Source organism: Gorilla gorilla, chromosome 16, assembly GCF_029281585.2.
Source record: "Gorilla gorilla gorilla isolate KB3781 chromosome 16, NHGRI_mGorGor1-v2.1_pri, whole genome shotgun sequence".
NCBI lineage: Eukaryota > Metazoa > Chordata > Mammalia > Primates > Hominidae > Gorilla > Gorilla gorilla.
The window spans coordinates 93,315,913-93,341,924 of record NC_073240.2 but is presented as its reverse complement, the minus strand read 5'-3'; the positions used below and the strand labels follow the sequence as shown (position 1 = coordinate 93,341,924).

The following is a 26,012-nucleotide window of genomic DNA, read 5'->3' as shown; positions in this document are numbered from 1 at the left end:
ATTCTACTGCCTCAGCCTCCCAAGTAGCTGGGATGACACGCCTAATTTTTGTATTTTTAGTAGAGATGGGGTTTTACCATGTTGGCCAGGCTGGTCTTGAACTCTTGACCTCAGGTGATCCACCCACCTCAACCTCCCAAAGTGCTGGGATTACAGGTGTGAGTCACCACGCCTGGCCTACTTTTCCTTTTAAACTGAGATATGTTATGTCCTGTGAAGTACACAGAGCTTAAGGGAACAGCCTGATGAACTTTTGCATCTGTACACACCCCTGTAACTACAGCTCAGATTAACCTTAGAACATTTCTAGCAGCCCAGGAGGCTCCCTGGTGTGCCTCCCAGTTAGCTTCCCCCAGAGGTAACCACTATTCTGGCCTCTATCACCTCAGTTAACTATTCCTCTTTTTAATTCATCTCAATATGTGCTCTTTTGAGTCTCATGTCTTTCAACTCTGTGAGATTCAACCACATTGAGGCATGTATCAAAGTTCTTTCTTTCTCATTCTGTGTAATAGTTTACCACAGAACATTCTATAATTTATCCATTTTACATTGACGGACATTTGGGTTGTTTCAAGTTTGGGTCCATTATGCATAAAACAGCTCTGGACATCATTACATATGCTATGTAAATGAGTGAACATAAATACTTATTTCTGTTGGATAGATGACCAGAAATGGAACTGACAGGTCACAGCCTAGACATATGGTTAGCTTTAATACGCACAGCCAAAGAGTTTTCCAAAGTGGCGGCACCCATTTGCATTCCCACTGGCCAAGTATGAGAGTTCCAGTGGCTCCACATCCTCCCCAACACTTGGTGCTCTCAGTCTGGTGGATGTTTAGCAGCACCTCATTGTGGTTCCAATGTACATTTCTCTGATGACTCATGAGGGTTAGCACCTTTGTGTTTGTTTCTTGGCCATCTTGTGACATGACAGGAGATTTTAAAGGGGAAGATCAGAAAGCATCACCTTCCCTTTCCTCTCAGCAGACAATCTGACTCCTACTTTACAGAGAAGATGAAGTCTGTGGAGCTGTAGCTGCCCCCATGCCTGGCTGTATCACCACATTCTCAGTAGCTTCCATCACGTGTTCCTCTCTCTGCTCTTTCAGGAGAACAGGTGAACTCCTCTGTCAAGGGCTGTCCACCACATTCCCTCTCTCTGCTGCAAATCCCCAGCTGTGGGCTCCTTTCCCTCCACTGAGAAACCTGCTCAAGTCTTTCCTGTCCCAGCAACCACATAGTCACCACTCCCTCCCTCGACTCCAACACATGCCACAGGCCATGTCCTCTCTCCTTTCTCCCCTGGCTAAGTCCCGTGTTCACTGTCTACTCCTTCCCTCTCGTGGGCTGCCCTCCACACCACAGAACGGGTGCCATCACTGCCACTTCAGGGACACAGCCCTCACACAGGCTGCAAGCTGTCCTCATCACTAAAGCCAACAGAGACATTTGGGCCCTCACCTTGCTTGACTGCTCACATTGCAGATGGCTGCTTTCTTCTTGGAATCATCTCACCCTTGACTTCCATGATCCACATTCTCTGCATTTCTTTTGGGTGCTGTTGCTTAAATTTCTCTGCAGACTCCTCTATTTCTTCAGGTTGGGGTTTCACCTATCTTTTTTTTAACTCTACACATTTTTTCTTACGTAAATTCCACTCCGATGTCCTCAACTACCATCCATTTACTGAGGCAACTGAACCTCCACTACTACATATAATATCGATTATCATCCCAGAGACCCTTCTTGACCCCTCGGCTGAATACTGGACATCACTTAGATATGCTATGGGCATCTCACACTCAATAGCTTCAGGTCTGATCCAGAAACTTTGCATGGATCTGATTCTTCTTTGTTATTTCCAGTCTTTACAAATGGTACCACAAGCTCTCCAAGCCAGAAACCTGAGAGCCATTGTTGATTCTTCCCTCTTGTTTAACTGCTATGTCTGTTGCTGTTGTGTCCACTACTTATCAACATCTCAGCTGATTAACTCAACAAATGCAGCTTCCTGTCATTTGAAGTAAAGGATGATATATTGTCACAAAACAAAAAGCAAACTAAGACATGCTGCAGGACCACATTCCTTACCCTGCCTGAGCAACACTGCTTCTCATGAGTGCAAATTGGTTTTCTTTAGTATGTCAACTCTGAACAATTGGGAGTAGAAACCTGTAGTCTACGATTTAAAGAACTGTAAAGCCATGCCTGACCTTGGGGAGAAGGAGTGTCATGATCCATTAGTTATGTCTGCTGTGGGCACAGGGAGGAGTAGGGAGTGTACGGCTTCCAAGCTCTGCAGTTAACTATGGGTTTCATGCTGCCAAGAATATTCTTACTTTATGTGGCTGATTAAAACCTGCTAACCTTTCAAGATTTATCCTTCTTCATCATAGCTTCCCCAAATTTCCCATTTCACACCCATCTATCGACTTATTGGCCTCTCAAATGTACATTTTATATTTTCACTCTTTATTAGCATGTGCTTTTAGCAATTGACCCAGGCAGGCAAATCTTACTCTGAGAATATACTTTAAATTCCTTGTGCACAGAGGCCACATATATCTTGTTGCTGTAGGCCCAGAGCAGAGTGGGGTTCTTCAGCAGGGCTCAGTAAATTTTTAGTGCCTTACACACAGGACACCCTCCCCCGACCCTCTCAGGGGGCCTGAGGACACACTCACCAAGCAGCTGGTTGGCAGAAGAGGTGGTGAGGTTAAACTGCTGCTCCAGGTACTTCCCCAAAAAGGCAGCAAAGCCAGCCACCACTGCAATCTCCATGCAGGCGGCCAGGATGATGCAGGTGAACACAGGGTTTGAGAGCAGGTGCTTGGTGACCTTCGGGATCACTGCAGGGAGAGAGAAGGCAGATGGTCAGGGTCAAGGTCACACCCTGTGCTCCCATCTTATAGCCCCCTGCTCCGAAGGCCCCTTCTTGGCCTGCTCTTGTCCATTTCAGCAAACAGCATCCAGAGGTACCCAGTTGCTAAGGCCAAAATCTACACCCCATAAGTCATCCATGATTGTGAAATCTCTGGCTTCAAAGCATACACTGACATGTTGCCAATTACTATCTTCTACTAAAACAGGAGAGATACCAGGACTTTTCTTACAGTTCACTAGACACACTAAAATTTTTTTAAAGCAATGTCAGAAGATATTTTCATCCTCTACTAACAAAGAGTTTGGGGATTGTTTCTCAAAAGAAAAAAATGTGTGTGTGTGTGTGTGTGTGTATATAAAATAAAGTATAAATATCAATATATTTAAGTATATGTCAATATACCTATTGATGGATCTATATATATAAGAAAATATACTTAACAGTTTCAAGAAAGATATGAAATTCTTGTGCTCTCCAAAATGTGTACATGCCTAATCAAACTCCTTCTTGCCATCTTCATGGCTACCTCTCTGGCAAAATTTCCATCAGCTCTCACTTGGAGACCACCAGAGCCACCCAACTGGGGTCTTGGTTTTCGCTCTTGATCCAATATAATAATTCCCTGAGTAGCAGTCAAGCGAGATCAGCTCAAATCAGTTTCCTGCTCAAAACCCTGGAATGGTCAAAATCCATAGGCTGTACCACGGCCCGAGGTCTGCCCCTCAGTGATCTGATCACACCCCCTAGCCCCTCCTCTTCCCACCCTCCAGTCCAGCCCCAGTGGCTCTTGCCGTTTCTCGCCTGCACCCAGGTCCACCCCACCCAGGTCTTTGTCCTTGGGGGTCTTCCCTATACAAGAATGCTCTGCCTGTAGATCTTTGCTGAATGTGTTTCCTTCTCGTTAGGGGATCTCTTCTCATTGCCCAGTCTACCCTAGAAGAAGCCTCCCACTCAGTCCTGGTGCTCAGGGCTTCTATGAGAGCTGGGGATGGGCAAAAGTGCTCTGAAGTTCATGCACCACTTTAAATAATGACAGAGCCGGAAAGCAGAAATTGTTGAGGTCTTGTACTTCATTCTTTCTTTATTTTACTCTATTTTTCTTAAAGCATGTGGTTTCATATGCCACTAAGACTTCCCCTTATATTGGTGCTTTTAAAATAGGAGATTCGTTTTTTAAAAATCCTTTGAAAACAAGCACATTATTTGGATATTCCCAGCAATCAGAATCATTGGCATGTGGTCTTCAGCCAAGTCTCCTAAATTATGGTATGACGTATCCTGGCAGTGTACAAGAGAGCTCTGGGGCACCAGGACAACCCTGTCATTTCAATATTTGTGCCATGATTTTAATATGTCCTTACAACAAAGCTGAAATACAGCTGATACATCGAATGCGTGGTTTCATGGCTGTTATGGCTTAAGACACTGCTAGGCTACAAAAAGTAAGTAGATTTAAAGTTACTTAAAGAGAAGTCTTAAGTGCATAATGGTTCAGGTGGAATGCAAATAAAGCAAAAATTATAGAGGTGGTTTCCCAGAGACTAGACTAAAGTTAGGGAAGTCTGTGCTGCTGCGATCATAAAGTGTGGAGTATCTGACATGCAGTTTACTTGTTTCCACCTATGCAAACAGAACAGATAAAACACAGTCCCAGAGGAAGGAGGTGCTACACCACGTCTAGGAAAAACTGATCAGTGCCGTGGTGGCATGCCAAATAAACAGGTGGGCAGGGAGTCTCACACTGCATTCCAAGGTGATGAATTAGCCAGCTGTCCTAAAGAAGAGAGCTAATTATCAGGCTCAATCTCATCTCGTAGGAGATGAAACCTCTAAGCGGCCCAACTCATCAGAATAAAATAATAATAGGGGATGCATAAGTTTTTAATAATGTTAACAGACAAGCTCAATAAGTCAAGAACTGGCAGATATACAAAACTTAGAATTTACCATTTCCAGGAATGGTATCAAGTTTCAAGAATGAAAATCTACATAGAAGATAGGCATCTTAGGGTTCTTCGACATAACAAAAAGAACTTAGTTATGCAAATGGACTGAGCCAGATGACCAAAAGCTTGGAATTGGCAAAGCCTGAGCAACGGAATCCTCTGTCATAACCAGATGATAACCAGAGCTGGTGGCCTTGGCTGTTCTTTGGTGGTTCCTTGTAAAACTCCTGAAACATTAGAAAGGCAACTCTCTGATGAAATAAATGCACAAATAAAAATAACACTTTTAAAAGGATATGAATAAGAATAAAGATAATAAGAAAACAACTTCAAGTCCATTGTATTAATACACTTATACCCTCCTCGATTTTAAGTGTACTAGTCTTTATGTGTGTATTTTGTCTATTTTTACAAGGTTTAAAACATTTACCATCATCTGAATTTTTAGAAATATCATTTCAAATAAATATTTAGAAGTGTTTACCTTTATAACACCTATATGTAAATGTTGGGAAATTTTCCTGTGTTAAATCCACATTATGTTTAAAGTATGGTACAAATATTTAGAGTAATCCTGACTGTGAAATATTTAAATATGTGGATTGTTCAACAAACACAGATGAATTCACTGGGCATAAACAGAGGACAGTGAGGTAAGCATTTCTCTTCATGTACAGAAGCCCCCTGGATGTTACAACTCTATCCTCATAAATCACTATGAATGAGTGAAATCTATTTGCTATACTGTGTGGCACATTCTGATGGTGTAGTGTACCCGTGGCAAGAGACCTGCCGGCCATGCCACACAACAACAAGTTTCACAATGTAGTAAGAACAGTATGGATCACATCGGGTTATAACAGTGCCTCCTTGTAATGAATACATTTGAATGTCCTGGTGGTTTATGTGTTTTGGCAAGTAATAACACCATTTCTCAATCACAGTGCTCTTTTGGAATAAAGATATCTAAATTCTGGAAACACTGCCAATGTCAAATAGGCAGGCTGGGGACATTCCAGGAAAAATCCTCTGCTGTGCTTTCACTGTAGCCTTCATTTTTTTCATTAGGGTGCAGAATCTTCAGAGTCTAGGACTCTTAGAGAATAAAGCATCACAGCCACGCTTGGTCACAAGTAAAACTGCTGCCGGGCTAAGGCTGATACCTCCAGCATTTGCTGATTAGCAACTTTGCTCTTTGGCTCAGAAATGACACTGATGATGATTTTAGTTTGATCACATTATCTATTTAGGTCCTGGTATCTCCCTGTCCTTGTTCAGAGTCATCATGATTTGTTTGGGGATGAGGAAGGCACTGTTCAACAAAGGCAACTCCGGTTAATGGAATGCTTTTATACTTCAGCAAGCAATTTAATTATTCTGGAGATAATTCCACTTCAGTGGGAAGGATTCCTTGTCAAGATAGAAGTCTGCCTGCTTTTGTCTTAATATCTAATAACTAATTTCTCCTTGAATTAGATGTGAAAAATCATTAGGTTTGAGAATGATTTGACTGAATCATTTGACTTGAGAAAGACTTAGTGGGCCTTATTTGCATGAAGAACATTCTTTTTTTTCCCTCTACCAAGGCAACTTGCCTCCAGAAATGACAGTTTCCTCTTGGGTTCGCTATTTCCTTCCAGATTCTTCCTCCCATCCCCAGTTTTATTGCAATGACTTGTAGCACCCTCAAAAGATGATTGCTTTTCAAAGGTTCAGCCTACCTTCCAAAACCCTAGTTTGAGAAGGACTATTAATTAGCTTGGTCCTAGGGCCAACCCTGTGTTTCAAGCTTTTTCATTCAAACAGATTGTTAAGCCTATAAAATTCTGACTTTCTAAGGAGGCAGCAGCTAATGGGGCGGCCCAGGCAAACAGAAACTGGTGAACCAAGGCCACACCAGGCCATTGAACATCTACAGACTCTCTTAGCCATGTACCCCCCACCTACCGATTTAGCCTCAGAACTTGGGAGCTGGAGGTGGGAGGTAGGCTGGCTTGAACTATGCAGCCTCACCAGCTGGAGAAACCTCTTCAACTCTCATTAGGAGCTTGGTACTGTCACCAGCAAGATGACACAAAGTTGGAAAGAGCGGCAGGAGAGCGGTCTCTAGGGAAAACAGGTTTTCTACTGCTAATCTTTAAAAGAGATTCCTGTAGGATTAAGAGTTCTTGGAAACTTATGGGTCCTTCAGGACGGAGAAAGGCAGATTTTGGAGGAGTCATGAAAACTAACGTTGACAGAGCATTTCCTTTGTGCAAAAATGCCGTTCTAAATGCTTACCTATCTGCTCACACAATGCTCACAGCAAACCTGTGATCTTGGGACTATTAAATCCCCCATTTACAGATGAAAAAGCTGAGGCAGAGAGAGGTCCCATGGTTAGAGCAGCACAGCAGAAACTGAAACCCTGGTACCTGCTGCCATGGCATGTGCTTGTAACCAGTATGCTATTCTGGTCTGGCTTCTGAGCTGCTCTTGGTTTGAAGATTAAACATGCAGGCCACTCCTGGTAGTCAAAGGTGCAGCTTAATTCTAAGAAATAATGATAGTAATAGCAATAATAATAATAAAAAATTTCTGCCTAGGTTGGGGAAAATGACCAGATCTGGCATGGATCTGGGACTTAGTCCATTTTTTTTTTTTTTGAGGGAAGAGAACTAGGGAAGAGAGGGAGGGAGAAATATTAATAAAAGGAAGAAAGAATTGTAGAGCTGAAAGAGGAGGCTTGTACTGTAGAAAAGGTTTTGCTGAATGAGGTTGTATAAAATAATGGCTAAGAACCTGGTCTAGGGAGTCAGGTAATGGGGACTGAATTCTGGCTTCAAGGCTTTAGTAGATGTGGAAGTGACTGGAGCACAGAACTCTACCCCACAGACTGCTATAAAGATGAAATGAGACCCAAGTGTGTAAAGCACGTGGCCCAGTGTCTCTGGCACACAGGTGTGAGCTCAGTAAGAATAATAATAATTAATACAAAAAAGTGATCCATGGTCAAGTCATGGAGGAAACCCTCAGGCTCCTTGTCATGTGTAGTGTTCCTCAGAGCCATGGGGATACACGACTTGCTGCAGATGTATCTGTGTGCACCGCTTGGTGAGCTAGCAGAGAAGGGAAAGAATGTGAAGTGGGGCAGCCATAGCCATGGAGAAAGTGGGCTGGGCTGAGTTCCTGGGCCATCTCTGTGGTCAAGAAGAGCTCCTACCTCCAGAGGGCCAGGCAGCAGGCCAGGTCAGGAAGCAATGTACTTGTCCATGGCCTTGGTTTCCATGTCCAGTTCCCCGGAATTGAAGTTGCCCCAGGCAGTGGTTATCATGGGGCTCAGTGTACCTGCTGGACTCTCGGTGTATTTCTGCTTTTAATCTTCTCTACTGAAGTTGGCCTTGACTTTCTTTTCCTTTGATAACATTGCTGTCAACACACCACTGTCACGGCTCCCAAGAAGGGGAGATGAAGCTAATGCATGCAACTGCTCAGTAATTACAATGGTAGCCAATGCTTTTTGGGTTATTGTCTTAACATTATCACTCCAGACATAAGGAAACCAACGCTTCATTGAGAGGCTATAAATTCCACCTTGCCCAAGAATGCAGAGCTGGGAGGTGAGGGAGGGTGGATTTGAATTAAGGTCAGCCTGAGCTCCAAAGTCCACGTGCTTAACATTCAGGTATTTTGTGGGGACTTGAATCTATAAAAGTTGTTTTTCTGAATGTTGAGTTGCCATGAGGAGCTTCCCAACACATGAGACCCACAGACAGAAGAGAACAGAGAGCAGGGAGGTCTTAGATGAGATAAATGACAGTCTTCAAATCATAATTTAAAAAAAGGGAAAGAGGAAGAAATAATAAAGATGTAGAAAAATACTGTGACGGAAGCACGGGTGTGAATCCAAGGTGCAGTGACTCCTAGGAGAAACAGTGTCATGGAATAGCATCAAGGTTTAGCAACCACCGAGTTGGTTGCTAATGTGCCCCGTGCAGGCTGGATGCCCTTGCCTGAGTCCTTCTCATCTCCCAAGCCAGAAGCCACCTGGGAGCAAGGATGGAGCAGTTCCGTCATTAGATGTGAGCACCACGCCCAGTAAGAGCAGACACTTAACAAACTCAAGGGGTATTAAAGAATCTAATAAGTAAATTTTAAAATGAATGAATGAATTGCAAAGCTTTGAAGGGTACCTGTTATAGCCTCATAAGAAACATTAACTGAGGCAACAGAAAAAAACTTATGAACCAACCATTAGTGACATGCCACAGGTTCACTGTCCGGGTGGAAACACATTTGGACCCTTGCTTCTACAGTCAGGGTGAGCTTATTTGTTAAGTCAGTTCCCTGCCATTACATGCCCCCTGCCTGTACAAATGCAGGAGGACCAGCTCTGACCTGTTGGCCCCCAGGGGAGATCAAAGAACCCCCCCCCCCCATTGCTTCTGGCATTCATGTGCAATTGGGAGTTCACAAAGAATCATCTAGGAGGCTTTGAAAACCTACAGATGCTTGGACCCCTTCTCTACTCACAGAATCAAAATTCCTGGGCTGTGGCCCACAAACAGGGCGGTTCAAGAAACTCCACAGGTGATGCTGACTCAAACTCCTGGCCTATAGGGGCAATAATCCAGAATGTCAGTCTCTTCTTCATTTACGCTGTCGATTCTGGAGGTGTCTAAGCCATTCCCTTGCGTAGGGGTAGAGGAAAGCCCAGGTGGGAGAGGAGGCCTGCAGTGTCTGGGAGTCTTCTAAAAGCAAGCGCCTGCCACACACTGGCCCCACATGGGGCAGCCTCCGGCCCCAGCTTCAGATCCACCACGGTTTCATTGCTGTGGATGAACTTGCCTCCTAACCTCTGCCCTGGGCTATTGAGGAGCCCATGGGAGCGCTTCCTAGCACCTTCTCTTTGCAAGTTTGAGAGAAGTAGCTACTGGGTTTCCTTTTGACCATCCTCTGGAGATAAGAGGCAGAGGGTAGTGCTTCCTTTGCACCTTGTGGCTTGAGTGAACAAATAAATGATCAGCATCAGAAATGAGCATTTAGAATGAAATCCCAATGTTAGCTGGGTGCGGGCTGGCTGGGATAACTCCCCCATCAATTCTATTGATTCCTTTAAGGTCGCCAACGCTTCATAACCCCACCAAGAAGGCCCAAGAGAAAAAGAGTCATGTGGCTGCCCATTAGCCAGTTTAAAGCACAAAACAAGTGTCTGCAGAGGTGCAGTTAGCTTCCTGCAAGCTGCAGCTCCAAATTGGTGTCGCCCCAGTCATTTCCGTCCCTCTGGAGTGTGAAGTCAGAAAAGCGCAGGCTCCGCTCGGGATCACAGAGATGAAGAAAGAAGTCTGGGAGGCAGCAACGTCTTATTCAGACCCAACATGGTGTCTTTCCAGGTCAGAGGTAGCAGAGAGAAAAAGACTAAGGGAATAGGCTTTTGTAAGCAAACAACCGCTTTCACTACTCCAGGCCAGCCCCTAAGAACCTTCTTTGGGAGAGTGGTGGCCACCTCCATAGCAGCAAGGCTGACTGTATTTGGCATTCATGAAAACTCCAACAATGGGGGCATTCACCCTGGGAAGTCTGGAAAGAGAAATACTGACATTCATAAAAGAAACAGTGGGGGTGAAATACCCGATGGACATAAATGCCCATCTTTAAGCCTAGAGTTCCTGATGGTATTTCCTCAAGTGTTGAGTTTACAGCAGCCCTTCTCAGAGCCTTCATGCGCTAATATATCACTTATGAATCTCCACAAGGATCACAGTGTCTACGGTGTCCCAAGCTTATTTGGTGAGAGAGTCCCCTGCCATTACATGTCCCCTGCCTGTACAAATGCAGGAGGACCAGCTCTGATCTGTTGGCCCCCAGAGGAGGCCACTCAAAGAACCCCCCACTGCTTCTGGCATTCATTGGCAATTGGGAGTTCACACAGAATCATCTAGGGGGCTTCGAAAACATCCAGATGCTTGGACCCCTTCTCTACCCACAGAATCAGAATTCCTGGGCTGTGGCCCACACACAGGGTGGTTCAAGAAACTCCACAGCTGATGCTGACTCAAACTCCTGGCTGGGAAACAAGGGCTCCTCAGATAAAGTCCAGATGCTTCAGAAGGGCAATGCTAAGGCTTTCAATAACTCATTCATAATTTCACAAAAGCCTCCATGAGCAGCTTCAGATACCAGGAACTGCTGGTGTGGAAGCAGCCCCTAGTCTGCCTTCCAGCATGACCTTTTCTAAAACCAGACGTCTAGCTCCCAACAGTGTCTTGGGCATTCCTGTCCATGTGTCTCTGCTCATCCCTGTCCCCCATCCCAAAGCTCTTCTCTCTCCATCCACGGGGATCCTGCTTATCCTTCCAGACTGGGGTGAAATGCTACAATCTTTAATCAAGTATCTCCAAGTCCCCTCTCTCTGGTCCTCAGTTCATCCCTTTGAAACTCCTGTGAGCCTTTCCGCTTTCTACCCTGTATTCTGGAAGCATTAGCCAAGTAGCTACAGTTAATGTGACTAAAACAGTTCCGAGTCACATATGTTTGAGAAGTATGAATCTCAGAGATGATCAAACAGCACACAGGTTCCCAAAGTTATTTGGCCATGTAACCATTTCCCCATCCTTCTGTTATTGCTGCTGTTGATTTGTTTTTCCCTGAGCATCTCAAGGGACCCTCATTGGGAAATGCTGCCTTCTAATTATTTCCTTCATTCTTTCATTCAACACGCACTCCAGGAATATCAACAAAGTGCCAGGCATCATGCTAGGCACCCTCACATGGTTTGTCTCAGGAGCTTTGCTAAAATAACTTGAGAAGCGCAGCTGTAGCTTATCTATGGCCCTATCCCTCCAGTGCTGTCCACAGCAGGTCCCCTATCAATCAATATTGATAAGAACTTAAGCCAGTGACCAGTCTGGTCCGTGGGGACCTATAAAAACAACTCCTGTGACATGGCAGAATGTAAATCACAGCCTGGCACAGGATTCCAAGCATTTGGGAGGGCAGATGGTTTCCTTCACCATGGAATCAGGAAAGAAAAACTTTAACAGGAAATCCACACACAGGAAGAACATGGTTCTGAGGACAGAGTGCATGATTAAAAAAAAGTGCTCAGCTGGTTACCGGCAGAACAAGGACTCTCAGATCACCAGGCTCCTCATGATAACATTATGCTGAAAGGCACAGGGTTTTAATTAAGAAAAACATAGCAGAAACTGACTGCTAGATGGTAATGGATGGAGGAGGCTGAGATGCAGAAGCATGAAGTCGGTGCTGTGGCCAGGCCTGAGCTGTGGAGAGGCATGAGCCGGGTCACGTGGTCAGGCATGAGCCGGGTCACGTGGAGAGGCATGAGCCGGGTCACGTGGAGAGGCATGAGCCGGGTCCTGTGGAGAGGCATGAGCCGGGTCCTGTGGAGAGGCAAATCTGTGGCTCCTGCTGAACTGTGGGAAGCAGAGTGGTGGGGCGGGGGTGAATGTGCTCCCTGACCAAGATGTAAAGCACCTGCCAGAAGGTGGACAAGTGACAACATGAAGCCCAGAGTCCCCAGGGCAAGTCAGTTTTGGCACCAGGGCTGGCACATCCTCTACCATTCAGCAGCCAGGGTGCCAGGAGCAGACCCTCTCCAACACAGGCAGTCACGTGTGGGCTGGTGGTGGCACTCAGGACACCTGAAGCTCTTGCCAAGTCTACGTCCATGGATTGGTCAAACACAGGCCAAAACCCTGAGTGGGAAGTAGGGGGCAGGGGAGCTTTAGGGAAAGCAGCAATCCATCTACTCCCTCCCCTATCACATAGCAGGCACTGAGCACCTGCTGTGTACCAGGACATGAGCAAAAACAACTGCAGTCCCTGCCTTCATGAAGCATACAGAGTAAGTGAATAAAGGAAAATTATTCACACATATAAAGGAAAATTATGATGTGCCTTGGAAGGGTTACCACCAGGTCAGGAAGATGTTCCTAAGAAACGACACATGAGCTGATGTCTGAAGATGAAATGAGAATTCCAGTGGAGGGAACGAATGCAGAGTCCTAGGAGGAAAGGAGCCTGGCGTATAGGGAGAACTGAAAAGAGGCCAGTGAGGTGGGCGTGGAGGGAACAGGGCATGACTGGCATGAGAAGGGTTTGGAGGGACTCAGAGACCATGGAAGGACTTTGTCTCCATCCCTTAAAGCAAGAGGCAGTAACTTGATCAGATGTGTTCTGAAAAGATCACAGCATGGACAACAGCCTGGAGGGCCCAGGGCATGCTGGAGTGTGGAGTGTTACCTTGTTAATGTTAACAAGGACTCTCAGATCAACAGAGATCAAGGGCAGGCTGGAGAGAGACTTGGGTGGCAAAATCAGCTTAACTCCAGGATGGACTGCATTGCTGGAGGGGAGGGGAGGTTACAAGGACCCAGGAGGATCTCAACTCCTCAAAAGGTGAACCTTCTCTAGAGCTTGGGCTCTGCATGGCCTCTTTTGGAGGGGGGAAAGGCTGAGCAGAAGTGTAAGTTTCTCAGACACAGGAAGGGCTTTGTTACATGGGCCCCAGCCTGATTCCCTTTCTCCTCTTTCGTCAGTTTATGAACAATTTAGTGAACCCTTACAGGAAACAGGGGAAAGAGCACGGGATTTGGAATCTGGAGAACTAGGTCCAGCCCAGCCACGGGAATCTAAGTACCTGGTTTAACATCACTCACCCCTCCCTGTCTCCCCAACCACCTGCCAGCTTTGGTGTCCTGATCCCTGATCAGGACAGAGATTAGTAACATAACCACCCCATCAGCCACCTCCACCTGTGGGGGCCAAATGGGAGGTCGATGCAAGAGCTCTGGAAATCATAACTCATCTCCTAGATTTGGGTGGTGGCTTTAAAGACTCTGAGCCTGAGGCCCCAGCCCTGCCCACTCAGCTGGCACCTGCTATCTTTTCTGGGACAGGAAGAGACCACTTGGCAGTCAGCATGAAGCGCTCAGTGACAAGAGTGCTCAGCTTTTGATTGCCCTCTCTTTCAGTGATCAAAGGCAGGACTCTCCCTTTGGATTTTAAACCTCTGGTGCGGTTACACTCATCCCAGCTAGAAAACCTGGCAGAGGGTCAGGACAGGCCAATGGTTGCAGGGAGTTGGTTCTTCCCTTCCTTTTAGGCTGCAGCTGTGTCTGGAAGACCCATCTTTTTAGGGGACACCTGTGCTGTTGCAGCCAGCAGCCGTACTTTTAGTACACTCTGCTAAGAAGTCATTTAGCACCTGCTGACACCACTTACTCTTTAAGAGAGTGTCCGTTTACTGTCAGAAGTGGCAGCATAATGCCATGGTTAAAAAGACAGACAATGGAGCCTTCGCCCGGGTTCAAATGCCTTTCCTTTCCATCTACAAGCCTCACTTGCCTTATTGGTAAGTGGTACCGATGCCTCCTAAGGTTACAGGGATGAAATATGACAGTGCACAAAAAACAATCATTACCTTTTATCTGTGCATGTGTCCACGTCTATACATACATGCAGGCTTGCAAGAAAGTATTCACTTATTACTTCATTCAACCAGTATCACCTACATGCTATGCACTGTTCTGTGCATTGGATGAACTGCAGCTTCATCCCTGGAAAATGCATAATCTTTGGACAGATACAGACAAGCAGAGAGACTGCCATGGTAATGTGTTCCCAGGTGCTTTGCAGGGATTCTGTGGAACTCAGAGGAATGCAGCTAACCTAGCACCGGGTACATAGGGGCAGGTACACAGAGGGGCTTTGGGGGGCTTCCTGGGGAGGTGAGAAAGAGTCCAGCCCAGAAGTGAACTGAAGGAAGAAGGGCATTCCAGGGAGAAATAGCAGCAAACAAGAGACTGCCTGATGCATTCCAGGAACTGTACAGAGCTGGAGGGAGAAGGCAGATGGACATGCGGCTGCAGAAGAGACCCTCGTCACGTCCATCAAGGCCTCTCAGGGCAAGAGATGCCAGAGACAACTTACAATGGAGCACAAAACTGTGGAGATGATATTTAATACACTATCTGATGATGATACTGTACATTTGTCTATTACAGTCTCTGAACTTCTTCCCTCCAGGTGCAGCCTCTCACAAGCAATTCTGCAAATTCTGAGCATTTGCTAGATTCAGCACACTAGGTGCAGTCTTGCCCACACACGGCTTACCATGTAGGAAAGGGGAGGAGAGGACACAAGAGGACGAATGTGAGGTGTGTAAAAAACAGGCCGTCCAAAATGCAAGATCAGGGAGGAGCAGAGCCAGAGCAGGTCTTAAAGGAAAAGTTATTTGGTGGGGCAGCTGAGAAGTAAAAATGTGCCTTGGCTTGGCCAGCCCCAACATCGGGGAGATACTGGAGTTTAACAAACCCAAGCATTTGTTCATCTGCTTTCTGCATGGTAAGATGGTTATGGGGCTGTTGCTATAAGATGGGGACTTCCAGGCTGACCTAGAGCAAGACTCCGGGCTTTCCGTCTCTCAGCTTTGGATAAGGGTTGCAAACCCAAATGATGGCTGACTGTTGGAAGCAGACCTCTGTAGCCCGCTTTTTTTAGGGGAATGTTCTGAAAATCGAACCACAGACTCAAATCCCCATATCACCAGAGCTTGGTTTTCTCATCTATAGACAGGAATAAACAGTGATACTGACCTTACACAGCTTTTGTAAAGACTAAACCAGACACCATATGTGAAAGCTGAGAGGAGTTAAGTGATGTGGCCAAGGCTGCATGATTAAGAACCGACTGAGCTGGACTTTAACCCAGGTGGGTCTGCCTCAAAGCAGACAGCCCCATTCTCTCCTAGGAGCAGGAGAAGACTCTAAGTTCCAGAGAAGAGGGGGCTGGAAGGGCTCTTCCTGGCATAATGCCAGCTCTTCTCAGGGGGCCTTTGCTGTCTGCAGAGCATGGCAGGGGGCACAGATTGATGGCCAAAGAAGAAACCCATTTGCAAGCTCAAACAAAATGGATGAGAAATTGCAACACAGGGGTTTTAGGAGCAATGTCCGTTCTATGTATAGATGCAACGTTGTTCAGCTTATTTAAACCCACAAATGTGTAACACACTGCATGTATATAGCACTGCATTTGCAGTGTGGGTTTTCCACGATGCAAACTGGATGAAGGGTTTTGGAATGCCAGGGCACACTGCATGGTGCTTTTGGTGGAAAAGCTCATATAGCAAAAACATGTGTCTCGCATGGAGAAATAAATCATGTAAACGACTGTGGCCCCACTTCATGCAATGGCACGTGTAAAATGTGTTTATTAGCATAATAGCTCATTTCACTGTATTTTGGCTCTTAAGGAATCTTGCAGAAACACTTTCTTCTTTTCCTGTTGAGACATCCTTTTAGTCCATTATGGGCCAATTGCCTCTGGGAATTGTTAATTCTAAATTAAAATCATTAACCATCAGAAGCAAAGCCTGTGCGTATACAGATCACAATTTGTAATCAATATGGCCTTGCGGGTCCCAGACTTGTCTATCTGACTGTGTACTTGTCAGCTCAACGGCAGCTCACCCAGTGCTTGCTTACCTTGTCATTGCTCTGAGCTTGCCTATTGCATCCTAGCGGAACATAAGCTCCAGAAGATAAATCACTTTAGTCAAGGCTGTGCTCAGCACCTAGTAGGGTCTCAGTAACTACCAATGGAATAAAACAAATGAGTTAATGAGCGACTGAATCATGACCCAAGAATGGTGAAGCCATAGCAGGCCTCAAGAGTTGGCTCAGCTCTGCCGCTGACCCTTCCCTCACCCGCGACTCCTGACCCAGGAGCGGTGGGCTTCTCTCTGCCTCTTTGCTGCATTTCTGTTACCACCTGTGCTGCTTGTTATTGCGGTTCTCAAAACACTGGGCTGCCTTTGCTGACTTGCAGACCTGGTCCTGTGTGGGATGGTGAGTTCTCTGATGGCACCTTGTATCTTTTTCATCTTTTTATTCCCAGAGATGAAAGACAAGTGATTACTAGTGCAGCTTTTACAATCAGAGCCCTAGGGAAACAGGGTCATCATCCCGAGGTGGGGAGCAACCTGGAAATACTGTAGTCGCCCAGGGCCAGGATGTCCTTTGAAAGCCACACTCTCATGCCTGCCCAATTTATTCCTAGGGGTCTAGTTACCAGGACACTTTCTATGGATGGCTGTTCTATTAGGGGAGTCGCAGGCATCACTCTCCTGCTACTAGGGGAGTCGCAGGCACCCTCCTTGCCTGGGGCCTGCTGGAAGTGAGCCTATTTTATTAAGCACACGTGCATGAGGACGGGGGCATTCCAACCAAGGCAACCTTAGAGGACACAGATTGGCTGGCCTTCTCATCTACCAGTGTGTTCTGGAACTTAAATTTTATGGATGATTCCAAATTACAGCATTGGTAGAAACCATCATGGAACATGGGGCCAGACATAACATTACGATATTAAATTTGTCTCTTTTCAGAAATCGCACAAGTTCTTGAGATTCCTCATGGACTAACAGGTACGATTAACAGACAGTCTTCTGCAGCAGTGCTTTCATTCTCGAGACAGCACTGGCAGTGAGGAACTGTGTTATTACAGTTTTACACTCGTGGAAAAGAAGCAGGGGGCAGTTAATGATCGCAGGGCTGGTGAGGAACAGAACAGAGGGCTGAACACAAAGCAGTTCAAGCTTCTCTCCACAAATCTCTAGCATCTCTATAGAAGGCGCACATTGTTACACAGAAGTTTAGTAAACAGACTTTCACTGCTAGGAAATGTCTAAATAAAGCACAGTAGGACTGCATCTGCCGCTTCAGAAGGCTGGCCCGGCTGAGTGCCGCATACCTGCACAGAGGGGACTGACCATCTCCCTTCTGCATCCCAGCTTCCCTGCGAAGTAGTGCCTGACCTTGCTCCTGGCTGCATGAGCCCACTCATTTCTAAAATCCAGCAGGACGTCAGGGGAGCTGAGCAAGGAGTCGTGTGCATTAAGGAACCCCACACATACCTCGCCTGATAGTCGCCGAGCAGCTTCTGAAACTGCCAGGCTACATTCAGCTCCTTGTCATTTTCCTCCTCTTTAAAGGATTGTGCTGAAGATGGAAACAACTTGGGCGGTGGTGGCGGGGGGTTCTCATTCTCATTCTGCATCATTGTTTGTGCTTCACCATTTTGTCAGAAAAGTTGCACTTTTTTTCTTTAAAAAATGATAGCAAGAGCTTTGCTGCATCCTAAAGTGTGACTGTATCATTAAGACTGGGTTAATATTTCCTTCTGCAGGAAAACATCTCTCATCTTTAGTGGAGACAATGAAAGGACAAAGTGAATGTAAAGAAATGTACTTTGAAGGTGGTTTTTTTTTTCTTTTGAGATGAGAGTCTTGTTGTGTCACCCAGACTGGAGTGCAGTGGCGCAATCTTGGTTCACTGCAACCTCTGGTGAGCTTGAACCCAGGATCAAGCGATTCTCCTGCCTCAGCCTCCCGAGTAGCTGGGATTACAGGCACATGCCACCAAGCCCAGCTAATTTTTGTATTTTAGCAGATATGGGGTTTCACCACGTTGGCCAGGCTGGTCTCAAACCTCTGACCTCAAGTGATCCACCTGCCTTGGCTTCCCAAAGGGCTGGGATTACAGATGTGATTACACCGGGCGCGGTGGCTGGGATTACAGATGTGATTACACTGGGCGCGGTGGCTGGGATTACAGATGTGATTACACCGGGCGCGGTGGCTGGGATTACAGCCACCGCGCCCGGCTGGAGTTGGCTTTTTAAAGAATGCTGATATCAGGCAAAGGAAGCCAACTTCAAAGTTCCTTTATTGCTTCCAGGTGCTTATAGGTGGCCTGAAAGAATTCAAAAAAGCTCCACAGAATATTTTGCTTCCTTCTAAAGACATTTATCTTTATTAAATGTCAGGTCCCATACTAACCACTGGGTCCCTTTAACAAATGGTAGCTACTTTATTTTTGTTTTTATTAAGCAAGTCAGGTTATTTACTTCTCAGGAATAAGTTAAGCACCTGGCTGGTAGAGGCCAGCCATGCAAGCCAATATTATTCTGCCTCCACCAAGTCCCCAAGCACCCCAGTCCTGGGTGCCACCCCTTCACTCATCAGCCCCATCCCAATCCCCCTACTGTTCTGAGCAGAGGCAGATGAGGCCACCTTTACCTCTCAGCTGCTGGAAACAGGAGGCACTGCTGTCTGGCTCCAGGGGGTGCCTCAGGACCCCGTTGCTGGGCTTGGGTCTCTCGTATTCTCTTTCGGAGAGCATGGCCTGCTCGCTTTCCATGGCGGGGTCTGAGTGCGGGGGCAGGGACTGTGGAAACCCAAACATCAAGAGGGAAGAGAAGAAGAGTAAGGCACCGCAGAGCAGAAAGCCACCCCACCAGGCTCCGATCCAGCGGGGGTCGTCCGGAGTGATGTCCAGGTTACCTGTAAATGGAAAGAGCACAGCTTAGTGGAGAAAAGAAGGCTGGACCACTGGGGACTTTGCTGAGAATCTGAGTCAGCTGAACAGAGAGGGCAAGGGCTCTAGAAATGACTTGCGGTCGGGAACTCTGGCTGCCAGGCTACGAAGCCTATTGTTCCACACCAGCGGTTCTGTTTCTCTCAAAGCCGCAGGCTGATCACATTCCCTCCTTAATTTTCTTGTCTACCCTGTGTTTATATCGGTCTAAACAAAAACAGTGAGAAGCCAGACGTTCTCTGAATTTAGGCTAAAACTGGCTTGGCAGCACTGCCAAGGTGTGCTCAAAGAAACACAAGGAAATGTTTATTGTTCAGAGGTAGAGTTTCACCAGGTATATTGGCTTCCAAAAAGCAGCTCATATGAGATCCCACTCAATGCCCCACTCACTGTCTTAAATTAGGTTCACAGCTCATAAGGGGAGGCGCACAATAGGGTTTTAGAGCAGGGCCTCTGAAGCCAGGCTGCCTGGGTTGAAGTCCTACCCCCTTGTCTCTGTGTGACCCTACGCCAGCGGTTTGAACTCTCTATGCCTCAGTTTACTGATCTGTATAACATCTATGATGATGGCAGTACTTAGTGGGAAGATCAAATGACCACACCAGACATAAAATGCTCAGAAGAGTGCCTGGCGCATGCTTGGGCACCCAGATGATGGTAGCCTGTTACTTATGGTGAGGGGCCTTTGTTTCCATGCATTAATTAATTACTTAATGCCAACTTTGTTGGTGGCCTGTGGTTTGGCACCAGCTCTCTAATACAAAGCTTTGCAGCCAACTCATGTGCTTAAAGGTGCTAGGCATATGGTTTGGTGGCACTGTACCACTATTTCTTTTATTGTGCCAGCTAAGTCACAAGAACATAAACTTCAGCTTACCCTTTGGTACAGTTTTTTTCTTTCTCTCTCTTTACACCTGCCTTGTACAGCACGGCTCCCAGGTGAGCTGCTTAGAAATGTCTCTCTGATAATAAACCATGCCCCTGGAACATGGAAGGAGAACTGGGGAGATCTGGGCAATGGTGTATGAGGTAAGACCAACAGGGCTGCAGGCCTGGACCAGATGGATGGACAGCTCTGGGAAGAGTAATGACCGCAGACACCAGATGAACACTTCAGCATTCATGAAATGCTCTCCCTGAAGACTCCTCAGCTAGCATTAATGATAAGGCCAGCCATCATTTATTGAGGGCTTCCTCTGCACCAGGCATTATGCAGAGCACATTCTTAACTGTTCCAGCCAACCTTCCCCATAACTCTACAAGGCAGGACTTTTATTATCTGTTTTCTATAGATGGAGAAACTGAGGCTTAGGTTAGGTTCCTTGCCCAGGTTCATGGGGCTGAAGAACGGAACACAGGTATACACATGCCAAGGTCCACGCTCTCACCTTTCTGTTCCACTGCCCCTCTTCAATGTCTGTTTTTGGGCTCTCTATAGGGCCCGAGGTGAATGATCAATTCCTGCTCTTTGTGCCATGAGCCTAAGGCCACCAGCTCTTCCAGTAGGTAGCAAGTGGCCTTTGGAACCCTGGTAGTAACTGTCCTGGAGATGCTGACATACACCCAGCGCAATAACAGCACTACAATGGACCAGATGTTTCTGCATAGCTACATGCCGGAGAGGGGACAGTGTAAGCCTGGAGGACTTGGGGCCGAATCCCAGCTCTGCCACTCACTAGCATGTGACACTGGGCAGATTACTTACCCTCCTTGAGTCTTAGCTGCATCATTTGCAAAATAAAGACAGCTTCAACCTAGAGTGGTTGCAAGGATGACAGGCAATGAGCAAGAATCACCTGATGCACAGTAGGCTCTTTGTATAGAGAGTAGATCTTGTTATTCTCACTTTTATGTACATATATGTATATAAATGAGAATCTCAAAATAGGGATCTTTTTAAAAAAGGGTACAGCATGGGAAAACACAAGGTGATCTTGAAAGCATCTTTATGCAAATGAGGGAAGACACAAGGAAGTGAAATTGCCTCTGGTAGCTGAACAGGAATATTTTCACTAGTCACTTACTGTGTTTCTTCACCTGCTGCCAAGCAATGAATGAAAACAAAAGACAGCAAAAGGGAGCTGAAGTATTTCCCTCCATTGTCTCCAGGCTCCATAAAGGGGGAATTGAAAAGCTGGCAGATGTGAGCGGGTACAGAGAGAGAAATCCTGGCAGTTGTTTGGGGGAACAAAATTAGAAAAGTCATATTTTAGTTAGGAAGTTAGTGACTCTGTTGTTCTATGTGTGAGAAAACAACCCAGGGAGAGGGATGGCGATGGGGGAGGTGGTGGTTTGTATGAACGTGTCAACTTGCTCCCTGTAGGTATGTGTATGTCTGGGGAAAGCCGACGCTGGCTCACAGTTTGAAAGACGGGGAAGGGCACGTCACCTGTGTCAGAACCAAAGCCCGCCTGCCACCCGGGCAAGGACAGGAGACGGGGCCTGCGTGAAGGTGGTGGACAGCAGGATTCTGTAGATCCAAGACACTCATCACTGACTATTTTGGGAAGTATTGATTTTTTTCTCCATTTCAATTATCCGGACACTGTGGCAGAGAGAAATAACATGCTGAGGGAAACTGCTCAGCTGTGGAGTGTGCTGCCATGAGGGCGGGGGAGGCTTTGGTGAGTTTGATCTGGGGAAGACAGCTACTGGTTGGACCTGTCTGAGAAATGTCTTGCCTCTGTCCATCTCTATAACAAATACTAATTTTTTTTTCTTTTGAGGTGGATCTCGCTCTGTCGGCGAGGCTGGAGTGCAGTGGTGTGATCTTGGCTTACTGCAACCTCCACCTCCTGGGTTCAAGCGATTCTCCTGCCTTGGCCTCTCAAGTAGCTGAGATTACAGGTGCCCACCACCATGCCCGGCTAATTTTTGTACTTTTGGTAGAGATGGGGTTTCACCATGTTGGCCAGGCTGGTCTTGAACTCCTGACCTCAGGTGATCCACCCGCATTGGCCTCCCAAACTGCTGAGATTACGGGTATGAACCACTGTGCCCAGCTAATAAATATAATTTTTATGAGGTATTTTGGCTAGTTATGGTGAAAAATCTCCCTCCACCTGTTGGTAATTGTCCGTCAATGCTCTACAGACACTGTTTCAGAACTAGGGATATTGAGGGAGAGTTCTCTGTGTGGCTGGAAGTGGACGGTGTGGTTAGATGTTATCAGTGTCTGCATTGGATCCTCTTCCTCTGAGGACAAGGAGGATGACACCTCCTCACTCTGTGAAGTTAGGTGTAACTATAAGCCACAGAGCTCTGCCTGTGAAATGTGAGCAAGGGGACATATATCACTTCTGTGTGGAAGTGTGTATGAGCTGGTACATGGCTCCACCCCCTCTTTCCTCCTAAGATGGTATCTGACAGGCTACAATAAACGGAAATGTCCCTGTTGACCTGCATTGGATGTAGCACAAAGAAGAAAGAACCCTTTAGTATTCTAAGCTGCTGAGAGTTGGGAGCTGTTTGTTACTGCAACATAACCTAGCCTACCCTGACTAGTACAAAAGGTTTAGGAAATAAAAATCCACGTTCTGTAAGAACAGCAGTCTCAGGCAGGCTTGGCATAGCAAAAGTATTGTTTAAGATAAAAGTAGGGAGGAAGGCTTGAAAACCTCTTTACTTCTCTATTTGGTTCTAGTTAGTGTCTTAACTTTAAAAAAAATGGCTGCAGTTTCAGCCTTCTGGCAAGGGCTGCTTTCAGTAAGATGCCCAGAACAAAACTGAAAGCTCCAATCTGTCTCATTTACTTAGATGCATTCAACTGCCAACAAAACCAGACACATGGATGAAGAAAGATGTTGAAGAAAATGAGGTAGAGACAGTATCCCAGGCTGAGGGAACAGGCTGAGCCAAGGTGTGGCACATTCCGGGGACTCTAAGTAAACAGCCTCAGCTCCCTCATCAAGCCACTAATCTACCCCGTGGTCATTCCAGATGATGAGAGCAGATGCCATTTCATTCTGAGGGAAGTCTGGTAAAGGGGGCAGGAGAAAAGGGTTGCAGAGTAGAGCAAAGAGCCATACCCTGGGTGTACCATGAAATATCTGTCATGAAGCCAGGCACATCTTGGACTTGTCTTGACATAGGTGTCAACAGGCATAGAAGGTGTTTCTCCTTTTCTAGATCCATTTTCCGTTTTTTTTTTTTTTTTTTTTTTTGAGATGGAGTTTCACTCTATTGCCCAGGCTGTAGTGCAGTGGTGAGATCTCAGCTCACTGCAACCTCCACCTCCTGGGTTCAAGCAATTCTCCTGCGTCAGCCTCCCAAGTAGCTGAGATTACAGGTGCCCACCATCACGCCCGGCTAATTTTTTTGTATTTTTAGTAGAGACAGGGTTTCACCATATTGGCTTGTCTGGTCTCAAACTCCTGACCTCAGGTGATCCACCTGCCTTGGCCTCCCAAAATGCTGGGATTACAGGTGAGAGCCACTATCCCTGGCCTTACAAGATCCATTTTTCTAACCCTTCCACTCCTTGTATCCGACTTTTGGGTTGTTCTTATTTGTTGCTTGTATTGGGTAAACTGAGAGCTATTGACAGCTGTTTGCTCTCTCTGTCAAAGGTCAACTGAACTAGGAGGCTCATGGAGATTTCCACCCATTTCCAAGATCAAATGAAAAGTCACTGGAAATACAGTTAAACCAATTTAAAACTAACCAACCAACCCACCCACACGCTCATGAGGATACTTGAGATTGTGAGAAGAGGAGATCAAAGCAAATTGGAGACATTTACTTCTTATTCCTGGGCCATATGGACTTTTTTCTTTTTTGTAGTTCATATACCCATTTGTTTAACCTATGTTGCCAAACTTTTGCTATGGGACTCAAGAATTCCAAGAGTATCATTAAGTTACAAACCTAATTAGAAACTGGAGACAGGAAGGGGCTAAGGCTGGAGGGTGGCATTGAGCATCTAGAATCCCAGCCATTGGGCTAATTAGCCCAAAATGAAGGAATCTAGCAGTAGCAGCCAGCCCTCAGGATGGCAGAGCAGGAGGCTCTCAGTCTGTTGACCTTTTTTGTGAAGCAAACAGATGGCCACATCTTGTTCCAGCTGCAAACGCCATGCAGCCTTCTGCGAGGCCGGCTGGTGTGTGCCTCAGGACAAGTCTGCATGGATGTGCTGGTGAGGCTAGGTCATCTCAGCAAGGCCTTTGTCCATGGAAGGGAGCCGCCTTCTGGCTAAATTCCTGGAGATGTTTCAGGGAAGCCAGCTGTTCTGTTAAGAGTGGGGCTTTGAGGTCAGACAGGCCTGGGGATGAATCCCTGCTCTATCCCTAGCTGTGGAAACTGTTAACCTCTCGGATTTCTTATTTTAAGTATTTATTGTGTGCTTACTATACGCCAGGCACTGTGCTAAATGCTTTGCATGAGTAACTTACGCCATCCACACACAGACTCAGGATGTGTGTGCGACGTCCCCAGGATCACAGAACTCGTAAGGGGGTGTAGTCAGGATTCAAATGGAGTCTGATTCCAGTGCTTGAATTCATAACCACTGCATGATAATGCCTCACCTAATAGCAGGATCTACACTCCCATGACAATGTACTGAGGCTCCAATGAGGCAATCTATGTATAGCTTTAATAAGTGACCAATTCATGGTTGCTGTTACTACTAATCTTTTTGTAATAAACCCACATAGTTAAGGTTGGCCAAGGCAGTGATTAGATATGTACTCTGCTACTAAGTCCGTTTTTTCAAGGTCCTGTTCTCACCTGGGTTTCAGTTAACAAAGAACCTAAAAAAGAAATTCTGGAGGCACCATCATTTCTTCCCCCAGCTCTCAGGGGAGGGATTTATTCTCCCTGAGCTGAGGAGCAAAGGGAACCACGTAGCGATCAAACATGGATGAAAGGCAGCAGCGGAAGCAGCCCATGTCTAAGTGGAGCCAGCTGGGACCTCCAGGCAAGGTGCCCCGTGGGGGCTGTCACCCCAGAACTGGCCCATGTCTACAACCAGCCCTCCTTGGCACCCCCAGCTGCATCTACTCACAAGTTTCAACCAGGCTTCCTCACTGGATTCTCCTCTCAATGCTGGCACCAGGCTATGTGGTGGACGCCACCTTCTCTCCTCCATCTACCCCATAACGAGGGCCCTCTGTGGACCTGTCTTGCTGCTTCCCCACAAATTTTAGGCTGCTGCTTTTCCTGGACCCCAATCTCAGTGGGGACTTCAGAAACATGTGTCCACGTGTGTGGCCCTTGTCTATTAATGCCTACAGTAATGTTCCCATACGTTGGACAGCCCTACAGAAGAGCACTGTTTTAGGAAAGCAAGGAAAAGATATGGGAGGCCCTAAAGCAATTAAGAATCCCCTCCTCAAATACAGCCCAAATCCACCTGCAGGCGGCAAGTTTCAGTCACAAGATTAGAAACAATAAAAACTGCTGGAAACTACAGAATTCTATGGCTGACTCCCTAAATAGGATAAATGATATTCTTCTGCCCTCTACCGGTAAAGAGCTGCGCCACACGGTGCCTCCGGGAAGGACGCAAACAAAGACCATGACTGACAACGCACCTTGCATTCTTTAGAAACAGAAAGGGAAATCCGCTATCAACTTGGTGGGGAAGGCTGCCATCAGCGAGATGCCCACACGGGACTGAAAGGAGCCCACCTGCCTTACATCCATGCAGGCACCAAGTAGCCAATGAGCCTGGAACCATGGATCACACCACTCCACCCTGGGCCTTAACGGGCAAACAGAGATGCCGAACACAGTTAAGATGGGAACAGCATTCCAGGCTGAAGGAACAGCTTCAGCAAATGGAGGGAACTGGGAGT

The 26,012-nt window shown here is 46.5% G+C and overlaps 1 protein-coding gene across 15 annotated transcripts in view; it reads right to left on the bottom strand.

Annotated features, from left to right (window-relative positions):
• SLCO3A1 (solute carrier organic anion transporter family member 3A1) overlaps positions 1-26,012 on the bottom strand; it is a 325,592-nt gene that overhangs the window by 53,006 nt on the left and 246,574 nt on the right. For all 15 annotated transcript variants that reach the window (XR_008672246.2, XR_008672245.2, XM_031002267.3 and 12 more), the window contains 2 exons: positions 18,918-19,181; positions 2,692-2,856 (listed from right to left, as the gene is read on the bottom strand). Coding sequence is in view for 13 of the 15 variants with exons in the window: in XM_031002267.3 (XP_030858127.1) it covers positions 2,692-2,856; positions 18,918-19,181 (429 nt within the window). In the remaining 2 variants the exon portion in view is untranslated. The remainder of the gene's footprint in view (positions 1-2,691; positions 2,857-18,917; positions 19,182-26,012) is intronic.